Source organism: Stenella coeruleoalba (genome assembly GCF_951394435.1).
Source record: "Stenella coeruleoalba genome assembly, chromosome: X".
Taxonomy (NCBI): Eukaryota; Metazoa; Chordata; class Mammalia; order Artiodactyla; family Delphinidae; genus Stenella; species Stenella coeruleoalba.
Window position 1 is genome coordinate 68273265 of NC_137152.1, and position 22099 is coordinate 68295363.

General features: G+C 39.0%; 1 protein-coding gene across 4 annotated transcripts in view; it reads right to left on the bottom strand.

Moving 5' to 3' along the window:
- Positions 1–22099, bottom strand: part of CHM (CHM Rab escort protein) — a gene marked incomplete at its 5' end in the record, with an annotated part of 198489 nt that overhangs the window by 43867 nt on the left and 132523 nt on the right. For all 4 annotated transcript variants that reach the window (XM_079909752.1, XM_079909751.1, XM_079909754.1 and 1 more), the window contains 3 exons: positions 7238–7334; positions 12596–12659; positions 13066–13170. In XM_079909752.1, the coding sequence (XP_079765878.1) occupies positions 7238–7334; positions 12596–12659; positions 13066–13170 (266 nt within the window). The remainder of the gene's footprint in view (positions 1–7237; positions 7335–12595; positions 12660–13065; positions 13171–22099) is intronic.

A 22099-nucleotide genomic window follows, 5' to 3' on the forward strand; every position in this document is an offset into this window, starting at 1 on the left:
TGCACAAATTCCAAATATTGATAGAATAAATACAAAGAAATCCATTCCAAGACACATCATAATCAAACTTCTAAAAATTAAAGACTAAGAAAAAAATCTTGAAAGCAGCCTTGAGAGAAAAACAAACAAACAAACACTAGCTATAGGGGAAAAACAACAGATTTCTCATGAGAAACCATGAAGGCCAGAAGAAAGTATACCTTACCATGGAATACTACTCTGCAATAAACAGGAATGAACTATTGATACATGCAACAGGTTGGGTGATCCTTAACAAAATTACACTGAGTGAAAAAAGTCAATCTCAAAAGACTACATACTGTATGATTCCTTTTATATGACATTCTCAAAATGGCAAAATTATTGAGACGGAAAACGGATTAGTGGTTGCCAGGGATTAGGTAACAGGTGTGGGGAAGGAGGGATTTGGCTGTGGCTATAAAAGGGCAACAATAGGGATCCTTGTGGTAATGTCATAAGAATCTACACATGTGATAAAACTGCATACACACATTGTACCAGTGTCACATTCCTGGTTTTGATATTGCACTATATTGGAAGAAACTGGATGAAGGATACATAGGACCTTTCTGTACTATCTTTGCAAATTCCTATGAATCTATAATTATTCCAAAATTTAAAAAAAAATCCATACACTTTGACCCAATAATTCCACTAAAAAAATCTTACAAAAAATAATGGATGCTCACAAATATTTACTTATAAAGATGGCTGCTTGTTACAGGAGTATCAAGTAAAATTTTTCAAAACAATCCAACATCATGGGATTAAATAAAAATGGCATATCCACAATCACTGAAAATTATATCATAGACATGCAAAATGATTTTTGTTATATTATTAAGTCTTTAAAAAGCAGGTTATAAAGCAGTATATAAATTAGTATTGCATTTTTATGAAAATATACATGCATACACAAACAAAAAAAGAAACATAACCAAGTATTTATCATTTCTAAGTAGAAAGATTATACTAATTTTACTTTTCTTTTTTTATATCTTCCAAATTGTCAACAGTGAATATGCATTATTAGACTGGGAATACAAAATATTTCACATAGAAAAATAATCAATAAAAATAAATTTACAGAAATATTCACAAACAAAATAAATGCAATTTAGAAAATTAAAAATGTGAAGTTTTATTTTATACTTAAGATGCTAACATAGATAAAAAGACACACACAAAAACTGGCTAAAGTAATAGGGGAAAAATAATAAGGACAGATGTCAGGGTAAAGATTTACCTGTATCACTATAAAAGGAAAAAAACCTTCTCTGAGCTACTTTTTCAAATGGAAATTTAGGATTACAGCAATATTGGATAAGTTTTCTTCCCTCTCTCTGCTGGCATCCAGCTCTCACTTCTCTTTGACCACATTTTTGTCATTTTTTTTAAGTAATAGCACTACACTTGTAAACATAGTCAAGTGTTCCTTGACTAGGCCAAACCAGATTGGTCTTCTGCTTCTCATAATTCATGTAAGAGTTTCAGTAAAACTTAATGTAAGTTTATAGAATTTAAAAACATCCTAATGATACTGTTATGTTTTCCTCCTATGACTCTCTAGTGTCTAGTTTGTTGGTACCTCTCTTGTGGTATTTTAATAGTCTGCCTCTTACAGCTACTTCTGTGTTTGTCTTATCTGTCCCACTAGATTGTGAGTCCCCCAAGTTCAGGGCCTATGTTGTATTCATCTTTATCTATCCTGATATGCCTACCAGAGCACACAGTTAATATTGTCTTGTTCCATTAGATGTGCAGTAAGATTATGAATACTTCAAATCAGGAATGTCAGCCTCTGTTCCTTTATAATCCCTACAAGTACAGTTTAGGTCTAGGCATAGTGATGGCTAATGTATACATGTTGATTTCAACTTAGTGAAACATCTTTAAGAAACATGTTGGAGGAGGCATGATACATGAGAGTGGTGAGACAGAAATTTTAATACACACAAATAAAAGAATAGATAGATTAATTAGTCCCTAACTTTAGTCTCATAAAAAAGAAATACATTGAGGATTTATACATGGTAGAAATTCAGTAACTAGATTAAGAATTCAAAGGAAAAGAGGAAAACTAGCAGTAAAGAAAATAAATTTTGTGAAAGTAAGTTTCCAATAAACTTAAAAAAATTAAAGAAAGAATCCTTGCAAAGGATCTTGGAACTAGACCTCTGTGAACTGGCTCTTTCAGTTTGCCCACTTAAAAGGAATAATAGGAGGACCTACAAGATGGTGGAGGAGTAAGATGTGGAGATCACCTTCCTCTTCACAAATACATCAAAAATACATCTATGTGTGGAACAACTCATACAGAACACCTACTGAACGCTGGCAGAAGACCTCAGATCTCCCCAAAGGCAAGAAACTCCACATGTACCTGGGTAGGCAAAAGAAAAAAGAAAAAACAGACACAAAAGAATAGGGATGTGACCTGCACCCCTGGAAGGGAGCTGTGAAGGAGGAAAGGTTTCCACACACTAGAAGCCCCTTTGCAGGCGGAGACTGTGGGTGGCAGAGGGGGGGAAGCTTCGAAGCCACGGAGGAGAGCGTAGCAACAAGGGGGCGGAGGGCAAAGCGGAGAGATTCCCGCACGGAGGATTGGTGCCGACCAGCACTCACCAGCCCAAGAGGTTTGTCTGCTCACCCACCGGGGGGCGGGCGGGGGCTGGGAGCTGAGGCTCGGGCTCAGGGAGAGGACTGGGGTTGGTGGCGTAAACACAGCCTGAAGGGGGCTAGTGCGCCACAGCTAGTCGGGAGGGAGTCCGGGAAAAACTCTGGACCTAAGAGGCAACAGACCATTGTTTCAGGATGCACGAGGAGAGGGGATTCCTTCCCTGTCTGTCCACAGAAGGCAGAGTACGGCTTAAACGAGCTCCAGAGATGGGCGTGAGCTGCGGCTATCAGCTCAGACACCAGAGACAGGCATGAAACGCTAACGCTGCTGTTGCAGCCACCAAGAATCCTGTGTGCAAGCACAGATCACTATCTACACACCACCGCACCACCCTGCGAGCCTGTACAGCCCACCACAGCCAGGGTCCCGTGATCCAGGAACAACTTCCCCAGGAGAACACACAACTCAGGCTGGTGCAATGTTACTCTGGCCTCTGCTGCCACAGGCTCGCCCCGCATTCCAATTATAACTACCGTATCCCTCCCTCTTTCCAGCCTGAGTGAGCCAGAGGCCCCTAATCAGCCGATGCTTTAACCCTGTCCTGTCTGGGGGGAAACAGAAGCCTGAGGGCAACCTACACGCAGAGAAGGGGCTAACTCCAAAGCTGAACTCCAGGAGTTGTGCAAACAAAGAAGAGAAAGGGAAATTTCTCCTTGCAGCCTCAGGAGCAGCAGATTAAATCCTCACAATCAACTTGAGGTACCTACATCTGTGGAATACCTGAATAGACAAGGAATCAACCCAAAATTGAAGTGGTGGACTTTGGGAGCAACTGTAGACTTGGGGTTTGCTGCCTGCGACTGACTTGTTTCTGATTTTTATGTTTATCTTAGTATAGTTTTTAGCACTTGTTATCATTGGTGGATTTGTTTATTGGTTTTGTTGCTCTCTCATTTTTATTAAGTATACTTTTATTTTTATTACTTTAATTATTTGTTTTTATTTTATTTTATTTTTTTTCACTTTTTTTTCTTTCTCTTTTTCTCCCTTTTCTTCTGAGCTGTGTGGCTGACAGGGTCTTGGTGCTCCAGCCTGGTGTCAGGCCTGAGCCTCTGATGTGGGAGAGCTGAATTTACGGCACTGGACCACCAGAGACCTCCCAACTCCATGTAATATTAATCGGCGAGAGCTATCCCAGAGATCTCTGCCTAAAAGCTAAGACCCAGCTCCACCCAACGGCCAGCAAGGTCCAGTGCTGGAAGCCTCATGCCAAACAACTGGCAAGACAGGAACACACCCCCACCCATGAACAGAGAGGCTGCCTAAAAGCATAATAAGCTCACAGACACCCCCCAAAAACACCACTGGAAGCAGTCCTGCCCCTCAAAAAGACAAGATCCAGCCTCATCCACCAGAACACAGACACCTGTCCCCTCCACCAGGAAGCCTACACAACCCACTGAACCAACCTTACCCACTGGGGGCAGACACCAAAAACAACGGGAACTACAAACCTGCAGACTACAAGAAAGAGACCCCAAACACAGTAAGTTAAGCAAAATGAGAAGACAGAGAACTATACAGCAGATGAAGGAGAAACGTAAAAAGCCACCAGACCAAACAAATGAAGAGGAAAAAGACAGTCTACCTGAAAAAGAATTCAGAGTAATGTTAGTAAACATGATCCAAAATCTTGGAAAAAGAATGGAGAAAATACAAGGAACGTTTAACAAGGACCTAGAAGAACTACAGAGCAAACAAACAAGGATGAACAACACCATAAATGAAATTAAAAATTCTCTAGAAGGAATCAATAGCAGAATAACTGAGGCAGAAGACCTGATAAGTGAACTGGAAGATAAACTAGTGGAAAAAATTACCACAGAGCAGAATAAAGAAAAAAGAATGAAAAGAATTGAGGACAGTCTCAGAGACCTATGGGACAACACTAAACGCACCAACATTCAAATTATAGGGGTCTCAAAAGAAGAAAAAGAGAAAAAGAAAGTGTCTGAGAAAATACTGGAAGAAATTATAGTTGAAAACTTTCCTAACATGGGAAAGGAAATAGTCAATCAAGTCCAGGAATTGCAGAGAGTCACATACAGGATAAATCCAAGGAGAAACATGCCAAGACACATTATAATCAAAATATCAAAAATTAAATACACACAAAAAATTAAAAGCAGCAAGGGAAAAGCAACAAATAACATACAAGGGAATCCCCATAAGCTTAACAGCTGATCTTTCATCAGAAACTTTGCAAGCCAGAAGGGAGTGGCAGGACATATTTAAAGTGATGAAAGGGAAAAACCTACAACCAAGATTACTCTACCCAGCAACGATCTCATTCAGATTCAATGGAGAAATCAAAACCTTTACAAACAAGCAAAAGCTAAGAGAATTCAGCACCACCAAACCAGCTCTACAACAAATGCTAAAGGAACTTCTCTAGGCAGGAAACACAAGAGAAGGAAAAGACCTACAAAAACAAACCCAAAATAATTAAGAAAATGGCAATAGGAACATACATATTGATAATTACCTTAAATGTAAATGGATTAAATGATCCAACCAAAAGACACAGACTAGCTGAATGGATACAAACAAGACCCGTATGTAGGCTGTCTACAAGACACCCACTTCAGACCTAGGGACACATACAGACTGAAAGTGACGGGATGGGAAAAGATATTCCATGCAAATGGAAATTTAAAGAAAGCTGGAGTAGCAATTCTCATATCAGACAAAATAGACTTTAAAATAAAGACTATTACAAAAGACACAGAGGACACTACATAATGATCAAGGGATCAATCCAAGAAGAAGATATAACAATTGTAAATATTTCTGCACCCAACATAGGAGCACCTCAATATATAAGGCAAATGCTAACAGGCATAAAAGGGGAAATCAAAAGTAACACAATACTACTAGGGGACTTTAACACCCCACTTTCACCAATGGACAGATCATCCAAATGAAAATAAATAAGGAAACACAAGCTTTAAATGACACATTAAACATGATGGACACTATAAAACCCTTAGAGGAAAATATAAGCAGAACACTCTATGACATAATCACACCAAGATCCTTTTTGACCTACCTCCTAGAGAAATGGAAATAAAAGCAAAAATAAACAAATGGGATCTATGAAACTTAAAAGCTTTTCCACAGCAAAGGAAACCATAAACAAGATGAAAAGACAACCCTCAAAATGGGAGAAAATATTTTCAAATGAAGTAACTGACAAAGGATTAATTTCCAAAATTTACAAGCAGCTCATGTAGCTTAATATCAAAAAAACAAACAACTGAATCACAAAATGGGCAGAAGACCTAAATAAACATTTCTCCAGACAAGATACATGGATTGCCTAAAAACACATGAAAGGATGCTCAACATCACTAATCATTAGAGAAATGCAAATCAAAACTATAGTGAGGTATCACTTCACACTGGTCAGGATGGTCATCATCAAAAAACCTACAAACAATAAATGCTGGAGAGGGTGTGGAGAAAAGGGAACACTCTTGCACTGTTGGTGGGAATGTAAATTGATACAGCCACTATGGAGAAGAGTATGGAAGTTCCTTAAAAAACTACAAATAGAACTACCATACGACCCAGCAATCCCACTACTGGGCATATACCCTGAAAAAAACCATAATTCAAAAAAAGAGTCATGTATCACAATGTTCATTGCAGCACTATTTACAATAGCCAGGACATGGAAGCAACCTAAGTGTCCATCGACAGATGAATGGATAACGAAGATGTGGCACATATATACAATGGAATATTACTCGGCCATAAAAAGAAATGATATTGAGTCCTCTATAGTGAGGTGGATAGACCTAGAGTCTGTCATACAGAGTGAAGGAAGTCAGAAAGAGAAAAACAAATACCATATGCTAACACATATACATGGAATCTAAAAAGAAAAAAATGGTTCTGATGAACTTAGAGGCAGGATCGGAATAAAGATGCAGAAGCAGAGAATGGACTTCAGGGCATAGGGAGGGGGAAGGGTAAGCTGGGACAAAGTGAGAGAGTAGCATTGACATATATACACTACCAAATGTAAAACAGATAGCTACTGGGAAGCAGCCACATAGCACAGGGAGATCAGCTGGGTGCTTTGTGACCACCTAGAGGGGTGGTATAGGGAGGGTGGGAGGGGACACAAGAGGGAGGGGATATGGGGATATATGTATACATATAGCTGATTCACTGATATACAGCAGAAACGAACACAATATTGTAAACAATTATATTCCAATAAAGATGTTACAAAAAAAAAAAAGAAAGAAAGAATTGGAAAGTCACAGAAATCCTTTCACTGGACAGATTAACAATGGTGCCTCTGAAGATTTAGCCATAGAAATGTTTAGAGGCAAGGGGAAGGTATGAAATGACTTACTGTATGAACATACACTGTTTGAACAAATACTGTAGATTAAAAAAAAAAATATATATATATATATATACGGCAAAACTCTACTAACACAACCCTGAGAACGGTAACAACAGCTGTCCCCATTTACTTCCTAAACAAACACAAAAGAAAATACCAGACTCTGTTGTGCTTACATGTGCCTTTCATACATGTCATTGTTGAGGAACATAACTCAATGACCCGAACAGCAAAAGCTCCTGGTTCTTCTGCTGGCACTGTCAAAATGGAAATCTAAAAAGCAGAAACAAAATATCAGACATAGCTGTTAGATCTCATTTTCATTTTTCTATCATTAGAGTGTAATTAACTTCCAAACTGAGTGTCTTTTTTCAAACTCTCATTGATGTTTGAAAAACATTGATCTGGAAGGATTGAATTTTAGAACACAGTTTGAAACATAAAGCATGCACATGTGTCCTAATGTCCAGTTTCTGCATTATTGATATATTTACATATGATATATATATTGCAGTCCTTTAATTTGTAGACAATAAATATTTCAAATATCTTTAATATTTATTAAATCCTTCGCTTACTACATATTTTCAAAGGATATGATTAATTACCTCTGAGTTGTATGTACTTCACTGTTTGAAATCAGAGCACATTAAATTAATTTTGATTATTCATATTGGCTAAAAATAGCAGTTATAGAGCACTAAAAATTTAAAATGTTACAAATTGCAAAGAAATTGAAATAAGCAAAGTATATGTCAAAATGTACCAAAGTACAGCTAAACATATACCAAAATGTTTCAAAATGAATGGCTTCCAAGTAATTTAAGGACTCCATTAATATGTAGTATGCTGCCCTAGGCAGCACTCATATGCTATATGGCTTTATATTTAAAAGACTTTAAATAACCATCAGGTCAGTGTTTCTCTACAGAACCAAAAGCTTCAATATTAATTCTCAATTTAATCTTCAATCTGAGGAAACTATATCATTTTATATAGGAAACATTGCCAAAAAGTAAAGCCCCATTTGTACTTTTACCTGTGAGCATTATGCTTAGATTTTTGACTGGCAATGTCACATTGATAGCCTACTGAGGAAATGCCTACAAGTTCTGAAAATAGAAATTATTTTGATAGTCATGACTATCTTACTGTCATTACCTGTATATACATTTTGGGTTTTACAATGTCTCAAAAATTGTGTTCTCCATATTCCTCTTAACTCCTTTTGCTGCTGTCTATGATAAAAAGTGTTGTACTTTAGCATTAAAGAGAGAGGAACCACTAAAACATGGATTTAATGCCATATAATTATCAAATGACTATGACTAAAAACATGTGTATAACTGGAAAGGTATCTTAAGGACTGTATCAACACGTAAGTACTTCTTTTGTTTCCTACAACTATCATCTATATTTTTTTTAAAAAACTGAGATATAATCAGTGACCCGCTACCACAGTGCCTTCTGTCTGAACCCTGAGAATGTAACTGTCTTAAATCTCAGAGAGATTATAACAGCCACCAAAAGATAATTCCTTCAACACTTTAATACCACTTCCATAAAATTTATCTAGACTGACACCTACTCTTTCCTCTAAGTCTCATCATTTTATTTGTGCTTCAAAAATTTAAAAAGGGGGAAAAAAACTCATATAGGAAACAAAAAAAGGCAGGCCAGGTGTACATTTTAGATTGATCTCTCTGATGGCTATATGGAGGATAGATTTATAGGAGACAAGATGAGAAGCAGGGTGACCAGTTAGAAGGAAGAGGTGATGAGTTCCAAAACTGGAGCAGTGAGAATAAGGATCAAGAGGAAAAGCAGACTGGAGCAACTTCTAGGATGTACAGTGACAAGGACCTGGAGGCTCATGAGATTTCAGAGATAGGAGGAAGAAATCGTTGTTGGAAGGATGTAAGTGCTTTCATGGAAGTAGGAAGCGATGGATGAGTAGTTTGGAGAGGGAAGACGGTGAGTTCAGCTCTGAGTATGTTCAGTTTGAGGAGTCCTTGGGACAGATGTCCAGTAGGAAATTTGGCCTGTGGGCCAAAAGTCCTGGGAGATATACAAGTGGAAAGCTGTCACCAACTTTTATGCAGAGTTGGAACCATGAGAGTACATGGAGTCAAACAGCAAGTGTGCAAAGAGTAACAGATATGGTGGGCTGAGCTGAGAACCCCGAGGAAGCCCAATATTTAAGGGCAGGATAGAGCCCACAGAGGAGGCAGAGAGGGAATAGCCAGAGAGTTATGAGGAAAACCAGGAGAACACAGTGTCATGGAAGCCAAAGGAGTAGAGAGTTTCAAGAGAAAGGGAATAATCAACACTGTCAAATATACCAGAAAAGACCTAGTAAACAAAACCCCAAAAACGCCCTGTGGTCTTGACTAGTACAAAGTTATTAATAAACTTACCAAGAGAAACTATGGTAGGAATGTGAGGGTAGAAGCCAGGTTGGTCTAGAAATGAATGAGACGTAAGGAGCTGGAGGCAGCAAGTAGAGATACCATCTCAAAAATACTGACAGAAGCAGGGGAGAGATTGGATACTAGCTACAGATGGGGGCAGACTCAAGGGAGCATTTTTCTGTTTGCCTTATTATTTTAATTTTTGGAACAGAAAATGCTAATACATGTGTATAGGTTGAGGGGAAGGTGCCAATAGTGGGGAGAGGCTAAAAATGTAGGAGAGAGAGCAGGCATACAGGGTGGTGTGGGTGTATGTGTGTGTCAAGCATGCTGGTGAAAGGGCTTGGCCTTGGACAAGGACGGGAGACCCCTCATTAGTCTCTGTGCTGGTGTACATAAGTTGTGGGTGGTCGGGCAGGAGGTCAAAGGGCACTGTGCTTAGTAGGTGTCCTTACTTTTCTCAGCAAAGTGATGGGGGAGAGTGAGAGGGCTAAAGGTGGGTAAAATAGTGAAAAGTTGGACTAGGCTCTGAGGGGAGAGGGCACTGTCTGAGCCAGTGAGGAGCTAACTGGTGGTGGGTACTGAGGGTCCTGCTGGATGAGGTTGGTGCCCCCAACACTGTGATGGCGCCAGTCTGTCTGGCTGTACTGTTTTCCCAATCAGCCTTAGTGATCCAGGTGTAGATCCCAGCTTCATCCAGGTATGGGACTTTCCTCTGTGGGTGCAGAGGAAGAACATGGCTACACAGGAATTGAAGGTGTTGGAGAAAGAGCAGTTCAGAAGATCCACCGTGTGGTCTAGGACACGGAAAAGGAAGAGGGCAGAAGGGAGCTAGTAATCCCGGAGGAAACAGAGGGAACAAGGAATTGTAGGTCTCTTTTAATAGGTCAATGAGTAGGCTGGGTGGGGGTAAGAGAATGAAAAAGCTGGAAGGATCAGAGCAGATTAATGCCACTGTAAACCCATGACCTCCAGATTTAATTGGACCCCTCAACACTGCCCAGCCATCTGACCACGAGACAGGTCACTCTCCACGGTGATTATTTTACACCCTTCCATGAGCTTTGACCCATCCCCACACTCATACCTCCATTCTCAGGAGATAACCTCACCTTGTAATTTAAAAAGTAAATAGAACCCATCAGATGGGAACTCCCAAACCTACAGATTCTCCTGCATTCACCCTCTTATTTCAGAGTGTCTCACATCCCATCTAAGGGCAATGTTTTTTACCTGTTCTCTGAATCCCATCCTCCCCAGCCTTTATCTGGACCTTGCTGCATCAATTATCCTCCTTTTCTCCTGGGAATCTTCAACCTCTCCCTCTCTACTGGCCCCATCCCCATCAGTTGAAATATACTCTAATACAGGGGGCCCCAACCCCCGGGCCACGGATGGGTACCGGTGTCTGTGGCCTGTTAGGAACTGGGCCGCACAGCTGGAGGTGAGCGGCAGGCAAGCGAGTGAAGCTTCATCTGTATTTACAGCCGTTCCCCATTGCTCGCGTTACCGCCTGAGCTCCGCCTCCTATCAAATCAGTGGTGGCAATAGATTCTCATAGGAGCGCGAACCCTATTGTGAACTGCGCATGCGAGGGATCTAGGTTGCACACTCCTTATGAGAATCTAATGCCTGATGATCTGAGGTAGAGCTGAAGCGGTGATGCTAGCACTGGTGAGCGGCTGCAAATACAGATTATCATTAGCAGAGAGGTTTGACTGCACAGAGACCATAATAAATCAATTGCTTGCAAACTCATATCAAAACCCTATCAGTGAGTCGCAAGTGAAAACAAGTTCAGGGCCCCCACTGATTCTGCCATATGGTGAGTTGTATAATTATTTCATTATATATTACAATGTAATAATAATAGAAATAAAGCGCACAATAAATGTAATGCGATTGAATCATACCAAAACCATCCCCCCCACCCTGGTCCATGGAAAAACTCTTCCACAAAACTGGTCCCTGGTGCCAAAAGTGTTGGGGACCGCTGCTCTAATACTTTAAAGAAATGCCCTCTTCGCTTCCACATCCCGCTGCAGGAATCACTTCTTCCCTCTTACTCTTCCCAGCTTAGCTTCTTCAGAAGCATCTGTTTGCTCTCTTCACTTTTCTGCCTTTGTCATTCTTCGACCCATTCACAAAGCTTATGGTTTACTGGGAGCTACAGACAAGTAAACTAGCAACTACAGGACAGTGTGATGAGTGCTATGATTTTACCACTTCTCGCTCACACCTGTCACACTGTACTGTTGTTGCTATTTATCTGTCTGTATCTGTATCCTCTAGACTGCAAGCTATGAGGGCACAGATGCTATCATGGTCAGCACTATCTCCTCAGAATCCAGCACACTGGCTGGCATGTCGAAGGCACTCATTGTCTGCTGAATGATTAAATGAAAGTATTTGCGCTCACTCGTAAAATTAACATATTTGCTTTATATAATACAAAGCTTCCAACTTAAGGAAATTTCGGAAACTATTTTTAGCAGTAGCATATAGGATAGGTCTGACAGTCACACTAAGTAAGCTGATTTTATCAGTCCTGTAAATTATGGTCAGAAGGAGAAGGGGGCATACTTCTGGAATTTAAGTGTTCAAACTGAGGAAAAACCACAGGTATAAAGACACTTCTAACGAATCAGGAGTTATGAGGAGGAAGGGGGTACCGAAATGAACCATGGTGATGAGGAAATGTCAGAACTGAAAACGTGTGCTGATATTCATTCACACTGGGCCCCTAATGGTGAGCTTACCACCACTGCTGTAGGACTGGTTACCATAAAGCCTTTTCCTCCAAGATTTTTAAATGCTTCTAAATGCTTTTCTTCTCATAGTAATATACTTTCAATTTCATAGAAATAGCTGTAAAAAAAACTACGGTGATTTCAATATTCCTAGAATAAATCTGTTACATAAGATGCAATTATTTGTTCCACTGAAAGGAAATCTTTAAGAAACCAAGATTATTACATAATTGCCATTATGTGTTTTTAAAATGCATTAAATGTATTAGTACATATTGGTTAATATATTTTATTTCACCGATGTTAATTTACACATATTACCATGTAGATTAAGTTAGTAACATGCTATTAAAAAGTACAGAACTGGAATTACCTGTTGATCCGAATCTGTTTTTAGTACAGACCTATCCGTAATCAAGACTGCCCTGGAGATCTGCCTGTAATGCAGAAAACAGTTAATAAGTGACTCAGATTCCATGGATAAATTTCATTTATATAGCTATACAACCACCAGAAGGCATGTTTCAAAGAACTGTTATGATAAAAGTGTCACCTCTCCAAACCAAGTCAAGTTCTGCTTTAATCTTTTCTTGGCTCATGAAAGGAGGATGTGTGACCTGGAGACAGACCCCAGCTGATGCAAAGGAGTCAACATTAGGCTAGGCTCCTCCACAAAACCAGACCTTATAAGAGAACAGTGGTAACACACTGAATATATCTTTGGTTTGGTATACATTTGCATCTTACTTGAAGAACAGAGTCATTCAGAAGTGTCAGTGTAATCACACAGATGAATTTCCCCGTTTCACCTTCCCTTGCAGAGTGGCTGGAGGGGTGCCTTACCTGTATTGCACATGCGAGCATGTGTTCTCAGAAAAGTAACTGTCTTCCACAAGGAAATGCTTAGAGATTATTCTCTGACCAAACTGATCTATGATTGCTTTACATCTACGAAGAAGATAAGCACAGAGAAATAGTTCTCATTAATGATTACATAATTGAGAAAATGAACATAAGCAGCTACCAATCTTGAATCTAAAACTAATGTCTTAAAAGACAAGATTTTTAAATTGCCTACAATTTCACATTTTTGGCACAAAACTTCACTAAACTGCAGAATATACATTCTTATTGCTATTTTGAAGTCTTTTAAACTATAAGATAAGTATAGACTAGAACTTATTTATTTTGAATGCTTAATAATAAGAATAAAGCTAGGACAAGTATTATTCTATAAGCTTTTCTAATGTTTAGGAACATAGAAGCTTTTTCTTTGTTTAGGAAACAGGCTTTTTTTTTTCCTTAACAGATCTAAGAAGAGGGGGAGGAAAAGTTGATTAAATATCTTGTTATATCATTCACAGCCTATAAAAGTCACTAAAGGCTTTTTATTTTTCTGTTAAGTGTCACTTTCTCTTTTGTTCAAGAATAGCTATCTTGTCCCACGTGTGATAATGTTTTAAACCAAAAAAATGGGATGGGGCTTCTTTTAATATCTGTTTCCACTTTACTCCAAAGGATGATCATATAAAGATTTCTTTCAAGTGCTGTTTCCAAATAAGGAAAACACTTATGCATGGACATTATCAGGTCTCTGTCATCTGATGTGTGTTGGGAAAATGAATCATATAGAACCCTCCACTGACCTTCTTTCAGTGTGTCTAGATAAAAGGATGAAAATTAGAATCCATCTCCTTACAGTGCCACAAGTTATAAATGTACTTTATAGGGCTCATTATCCAAACTAATGGACTAAGGGAAACATCCTTGAAATGGACTTACCAGCACTGACCAAGCCAGTATGCAATATTTCAGGAACTATATGCAAATGCCTGCATGTTTTCTATATCTTTTTATTATGGAAATAGCACAATTTACTTTTGTCACAGCTTTCCTTTCGGGACTAGAATTATTTTATTAGAAATACACTTATGTGTTGCTCCTCATAAAACGCAAGCAAATAATTTCAAACTTATGTCATATTTTAAATATACTGGTATAAATTAAAATATGTTACATCACTCTAAAAATAAGCCAAGTAAGAGCTATTTACCAGGCATAAAGGCATTAACAGTAAAATGACAAATACCCAAGGCCAATTGTGAGAGGAATTTAATGTGTATTTCCTAAAGGCAGATTATGATATGCTGATATTCTTGAATAAATGGCATGCCACTGTCATCAGGATAGACTATGATATCTCGTGATGTTAGATATACATATTTTAAATCAATTAACTACATATTAATGCATGTTATATTACATTAATATTTAGGTGATTTTTTTCCCCATCTCACCTTCATCCCACTTCCTTTCTCTTGCCCACTTATGTTTCTATGCATATCTCTTCACATTTCATTAAACTAGAGCTCTCATTTTATAATACTTAACTACATAAAGTATTTATACCTATTTTCCAAAATAAGTATTTAAAAACTGAAAGGCAAGTTACTCATTCAGTCTCCTGTTTTATTTATTTACTTATTTTTTTAATTAAAAAAAAAATTGGGGGGCTGTGCCGCGAGGCTTGTGGGATCTTAGTTTCCTGACCAGGGATCGAACCTGGGCCCTGGCAGTGAAAGTACCGAGCCCTAACCACTGGACCACCAGGGAATTCTCTCATTCTCTTGTTTAAGACATTCATATATAATTTAAAACACAAGGTACTTTGGCGAGGGAAAAGAGAAATCTGCTGATCCATCATGAAGCATTGATCCTTATTTGTCCTGGAAACACTGACAAGCCTTTTTCTTACCTTTAACTCAGAGACTATACAAAGTCAAGAGGGAATAATCTGGGCAGAAAAAAGAGAGTGTAAAAATCTTCTATATCTTGATAGGGATTTGGGTTATACAGATTTATCATCTGTCAGCACTCAGGTAATGAACACTTAAGATTTCGGCACTTTAGGGACTTTCTTGGTGATCCAGTGGCTAAGACACTCCCAATGCAGGGGGCCCGGGTTCAATCTCTGGTCAGAGAACTAGACGCTACCTGCATGCCACAACTAAAGAGCCCACATGCAGCAGTGAAGATCCTGCGTGCCCCAACCAAGACCCAGCACAGCCTAAATAAATATTTTAAAAAAAAGATTTTTGCACTTTATCATATGTAAATATTATATCAGAAGAAAAAGCTGTAAACAAATATTAAACTCTAGTTAATGATATGTGTACTGAAGTGTTTAGGGTGAATTGTACTGATATCCGGAATTTACTGTGAAATGCTTAAAAACGGTGAATAGATGAACAGAGGGATGAATATTTGTGTAGACATATGATTAAGCAAGCATATTAAAATGTTAACTGCAGAATCTAGGTGGTGGATATATAGGTGATCATCTTGAAATTCTTTCAACATTGGCGCAGAGTTGAAAATTTTCACCATAAAATGTTGGAATCAAATTGAGAGAGGGAGCGATATTAGTACAAATCTTGGACTCCAGTCTAAGTCTTTGCAAAGGGCTCCCATTTAAATAAACCACACAACTAAACCTTGCCCTCAAGCTTGTGGAGAGCTCCTTGCTTGTAGGCTTCCAAACACTAATGGGGCTGCTTTGGTGGTAGCTACACCTTTGGTGACAGGCAGACATTGGTTTCAGAAATTACGGTATTAGAACTACTGAGGACCACTCAAGAGGGAAGGATGGGTGCATGGAGATTGGGGAGCTCAACTATGCAAGCACAATATGCCAATAAATGTGCCTCTTTATGCTGAAGCTTCTGGATGAAACAGTGATTCTTAGAGTAGAAGGAGGAGAAGGAAGCAAATCAGAATCACACCTGGGGGACTTTTTCAAATTATAAGTACCCCTGGAGATTCTGATAAGCTCCCAAATCCCAAGGAAGAATCACCATGTAGTGTGCCACAGTACTGTTGTATCTTTACGCTGTGCTAGGTGGAGAAAAGTCAAGAGCTATTGCTACAGAAAAAAATATTGATTTCTGCAGAAATTGAGGTGATGGTCACATATGCCTAGTCAGTCTGGTAGATGATAATACAACTTACCTGACAGTCTCACGCTAAAGTACTAAGGCTCTAGGCCTGAGCAAAGCTGTTCAAACCAAAATACATTTAAGTAAGTGATAAGATTTGTTTTCCGCTCAGATACTTACTTACTGTCATATATTAGGCCTAATTGGGAGAACAATGAGTAAAGGAATATTAATTTGGTACCTAGACTTAGACTTTGTATTACAAAGATTAATATAAAAATTATGACATTCAAGTAATGAAAAACAACAAAATGAAACAGTGCTGCCAGAGACATTAAAATACCCCCTTGTCCACCCCTCCCACATGAACCTGAGGAAGCCATTAAAGATTAACAACATTCTGGATTTAGTTGAGGGCCTTGCTGAGCCTCATAAATAGTAAATTGAGGAGGAACATGATAGGAATTTCCAGTTACACGGACACAATGACCAAGCTGATCATAAGAATCACTGAAGCCAGACAGAACATTTCTAGAGCTGAGCTTTCTAAATCAACAAATCACAACGGTTATTCAGTTCTTGGTTCAATGACATGAGGACATAAAGAGCAAAATGATGATAAGGAAGAAAACAATCAGCAAGATGAAAACTCTTTATCTGGAATTTGGCCCAGAAGATAAAAATAACATTAAAACAGGTATCCATTCTCTATAATCTTCAGAATTAATCTCCCAACTGTTTTTATGATAAGGAATACATAAATCACATATGAAATCATGAAAAGGAAAATATATTAATTAAGGAAATTAGAAGATTCCCAGTAATTGAAGGAAACAAGATAATTCCCCCTACTCACTATGCCCTTCCATACTTTCTCAAACACTTTAGTTCAAATGCCACCTCTTCGATGAAACCATTCCAAAATGCCTATTACTCATTTTTCTTGGGTAAAAATCTACTCCAACAGTCTCAAACATGATTATAATTCCAAACCTATGGTTCTCTGTTGTAATCAATCCCAAGCTCTGTATCCATATTTTTAACTGTCTATTACCTATTTTTTCTGGATAGGTAATAGACAGTTAAATCATGGCTCCTCACATGTTCCCCCACTTGGAATCCCAGTCTCAGTTAATGGCATGACCAGCAGTTATAGAGTTTCCCTAGCTCAAAATCTCTCTTCCCACATCTAATCTGCTACTCAAAACTAGCCCCTTTTCTCCATCTCCACTGACACTGCCCTAGATTTTTGTTAAGTCGAATAAGACACTGGACTGCTAACACATTGGTAGCTTATTTGTTTGACATAGTGTGTGGCATAACAACCATGTGCCAAGCACTGTTCTAAGAGGTGAAAGCTTGGGGGGGAGGGGCAGAGTATCAGGGAATGCTCTTTGGAGGAAGTGATATATTAGCTGCTTTTGAAGCAGTTAAAACCAGTTAAAACAAGCAAATAAGAAGAACATTTCAGCAGAAGGGCAGCATCTGCAGGGGTACAGAGGCAAGTAAGAGAAGTACAGGGAGGGAACCACAAGCAGTTCAGTGTTACTGACAATAAAATGGAAGCAGAGAGCGAAGAGAGATGAGCTGAGAGAGGCAGGCAAAGGTCAGACCCCAGAGTCTCATGTGTCATGTAAAAGGGTCTCAGACTTCATTCTGAAGTGATATAAAGTCACTGAAACTTTTTACACAGGGAGGGACAAAGCCAGATCTGCATACTGAACAGATCTCAATGTGTAATTATCTTACTAATTTATTTGTTCCTTAATGTCCCCCAGTAGACTCTAAGCTCCACAAGAACAAAGACCATGATTGTCTTGTTCTGTGCTGTATCTCCAGTGCCTGGCACGCAGATAACAACTGTTCATGGATGACTGAATAGATGGACGGATGATGGAAGTATTCCATGTACATGAATAGTGCAGAGTCAGAAACAAAGATATAGAATCTCTGATTTAGCAGGTAAAGAATCTCTTTCCATCACAGTGCTTCTTCCAAATCACTTCCAATCACAGAACTTGTTAAAGTTCACTCATCTAGTAAGTGGGGAAGCCAGGGTACAGATCCAGGCCTACCTGACCTTAGAGCTTGTAATCTTTGTACACAAGGGCAAGATTCATGTTTTATTTATCTCTTTATCCCCATAGCAACTAGCATGTGGGTTGGTGGAGGTTAAATATCTAGAATATTACCACTATCATTTTGCAAGTAGGACATACTAAAATCAGAAATTCAGCAATTTTCCTACAATGACAAATGGTATTAAGAATCAGTCACCTCACGCTTGGTCTAACATACTATTCATTACTAATTTCCAAGTACCTGGGAAAGGTAGAGTTATTCCTGACATCAGAGAAAAAGATATCTCAAGAAATAGTAATAGCAGGAAATCTAGTAAGTGAGACAGTTGAAGTTCACAAGAACACTAGCTGAAGTAATTAGATTCAGACTACTGGTTACAGACATGTCTGGTCCAAGGTCATCCATACCCTACCCTAATATCAAATACTACACTGCTAAATGGCCAAATCTAATGTACAGGAGTTTTACATGGTCAGCACTGCTGCAAAGAAAAAGAAAGCTGCTCAACAAGAGCATTCAGTGTCTCCAGAAACAGTCAACAGAGGGGTTCAGTATTAGAACTTAATGAGAGGGTAGAGAAAAGAACTACTGATATCCATGTCCTCTAAAAATTAGTAAAGCAGAGTCAATGGATAATATAGCCAAGAGAGCACAGTCAATGTAGATCTCAGGAGAGCAAATTAAACAAAAATGAAAAATAAGACAACACAAGTTTTTCTTATGAAAAAGAAATACTTTGAAGACCAGGTTCAAGATGGCGGAGAAGAAGGATGTGTTCTCACTCCTTCTTGAGACACCACCAGAATCACGACTAACTGCTGAACAATCATCGACAGGAAGACACTGGAACTCACCATAAAGGATACCCCACATCCAAAGACAAAGGAGAAGCCACAGTGAGATGGTAGAGGGGCGCAATCACAATAAAATCAAATCCCATAACTGCTGGGTGGGTGACTCACAAACTGGAGAACACTTATATCACAGAAGTCCACCCACTGGAGTGAAGGTTCTGAGTCCCACATAAGGCTTCCCAACCTGGGGGTCCGGCAAAGGGAGGAGGAATTCCTAGAGAATCAGAATTTGAAGGCTAGCAGGATTTGATTGCAGGACTTTGACAGGACTGGGGGAAACAGAGACTCCATTCTTGGAAGGCACACACAAAGTAGTGTGTGCATCGGGACCCAGAGGAAGGAGCAGTGACCCCATAGGAGACTGAACCAGACCTATCTGCTAGTGTTGGAGGGTCTTCTGCAGAGGCAGGGGGTGGCTGTGTCTCACTGAGAGGACAAAGACACTGGCAGCAGAAGTTCTGGGAAGTACTTATTGGCGTTAGCCCTCCCAGAGTCCACCATTAGCCCCACCAAAGAGCCTGGGTAGGCTCCAGTGTTGGGTCCTCTCAGGCCAAACAGCCAACAGGGAGGGAACCCAGCCCCACCCAACAGCAGACAAGTGGATTAAAGTTTTACTGACCTCTGCCCACCAGAGCAACAGCCAGCTCTACCCACCACCAGTCCCTCCCATCAGGAAACTTGCACAAGCCTCTCAGACACTCTCATCCACCAGAGGGCAGACAGCAGAAGCAAGAAGAATTACAATCCTGAAGCCTGTGGACCAAAAACCACATTCACAGAAAGACAAACAAGATGAAAAGGCAGAGGGCTATGCACCAGATGAAGGAAAAAGATAAAACCCCAGAAAAACAACTAAACGAAGTGGAGATAGGCAACCTTCCAGAAAAATAATTCAGAAAAATGATAGTGAAGATGACCCAGGACCTCGGAAAAAGAATGGAAGCAAAGATCGAGAAGGTGCAAGAAATGTTTAACAAAGACCTAGAAGAATTAAAGAACAAACAAACAGAGATGAACAATACAATAACTGCAATGAAAAAAACACTAGAAGGAATCACTAGCAGAATAACTGAGGCAGAAGAATGGATAAGTGACATGGAAGACAGAATGGTGGAATTCACTGCTGTGGAACAGAAAAAAGAAAAAAGAATGAAAAGAAATGAAGACAGTCTAAGAGACCTCTGGGACAACATTAAACACAACAACATTCGCATTACAGGTGTCCCAGAAGGAGAAGAGAGAGAGAAAGGACCCAAGAAAATATGTGAAGAGATTATAGTTGAAAACTTCCCTGACATGGGAAAAGAAATAGCCACCAAAGTACAGGAAGTGCAGAAAGTCCCAAACAGGATAAACCCAAGGAGAAACACGCCGAGACACATAGTAATCAAATTGGCAAAAATTAAAGACAAATAAAAATTACTGAAAGCAGCAAGGGAAAAAGGACAAATAACATACAAGGGAACTCCCATAAGGTTAACAGCAGATTTCTCAGCAGAAACTCTACAAGCCAGAAGGGAGTGGCATGACATATTTAAAGTGATGAAAGAGAAGAACCTACAACCAAGATTACTCTACCCGGCAAGGATCTCATTCAGATTTGGAGAAATCAAAAGCTTTACAGACAAGCAAAAACAAAGAGAATTCAGCACCACCAAACCAGCTCTACAAAAAATGCTAAAGGAACTTCTCTAAGTGGGAAACACAACAGAAGAAAAGGACCTACAAAAACAAACCCAAAACAATTAAGAAAATGGTAATAGGAAAATACATATTGATAATTACCTTAAATATGAATGGATTAGATGCTCCAACCAAAAGACACAGGCTCGCTGAATGGATACAAAAACAAGACCCATATATATGCTATCTACAAGAGACCCACTTCAGACCTAGGGACACATACAGCTTGAAAGTGAGGGGATGGAAAAAGATTTTCCATGCAAATGGAAACCAAATGAAAGCTGGAGTAGCTATACTCATATCAGATAAAATAAACTTTAAAATAAAGAATGGTACAAGAGACAAGGAAGGACACTACATAATGATTAAGGGATCAATCCAGGAAGAAGATAAAACAATTATAAATATATATGCACCCAACACAGGAGCACCTCAATACACAATGCAAATGCTAACAGCTAAAAAAGAGGAAATCAACAGTAACACAATAATAGTGGGGGACTTTAACACCTCACTTACACCAATGGACATTATCCAAACAGAAATTTAATAAGGAAACACAAGCTTTAAATGACATGACAGGCCACACAGATTTACTTGATATTTATAGGACATTCCATCCAAAAACAGCAGATGACACTTTCTTCTCAAGTACGCATGGAACATTCTCTAGGATAGATCACATCTTGGGTCACAAATCAAGCATCAGTAAATTTAAGAAAATTGAAATCATATCAAGCATCTTTTCTGACCACAACGCTATGAGATTAGAAATCAATTACAGGGAAAAATACGTAAAAAACACAAACACACGGAGGCTAAACAATACGTTACTAAATAACCGGGAGATCACTGAATCAAAGTGGAAATCAAAAAATACCTAGAGACAAATGACAATGAAAACACGATGATCCAAAACCTATGGGATGCAGCAAAAGCAGTTCTAAGAGGGATGTCTACAGCAATAGAAGCCTACCTCAAGAAACAAGAAAAATCTCAAATAAACAATCTAACCTTACAACTAAAGGAACTAAAGAAAGAAGAACAAACAAAACCCAAAGTTAGCAGAAGGAAAGAATTCATAAAGATCAGAGCAGAAATAAATGAAATAGAAACAAAGAAAACAATAGCAAAGATCAATAAAACTAAAAGCTGGTTCTTTGAGAAGATAAACAAAATTGATAAACCATTAGCCAGACTCATCAAGAAAAAGAGGGAGAGGACTCAAATCAATAACATTAGAAATGATAAAGGAGAAGTTACAACAGACATTGCACAAATACAAAGCATCCTAAGAGACTACAACAAGCAACTCTATGCTAA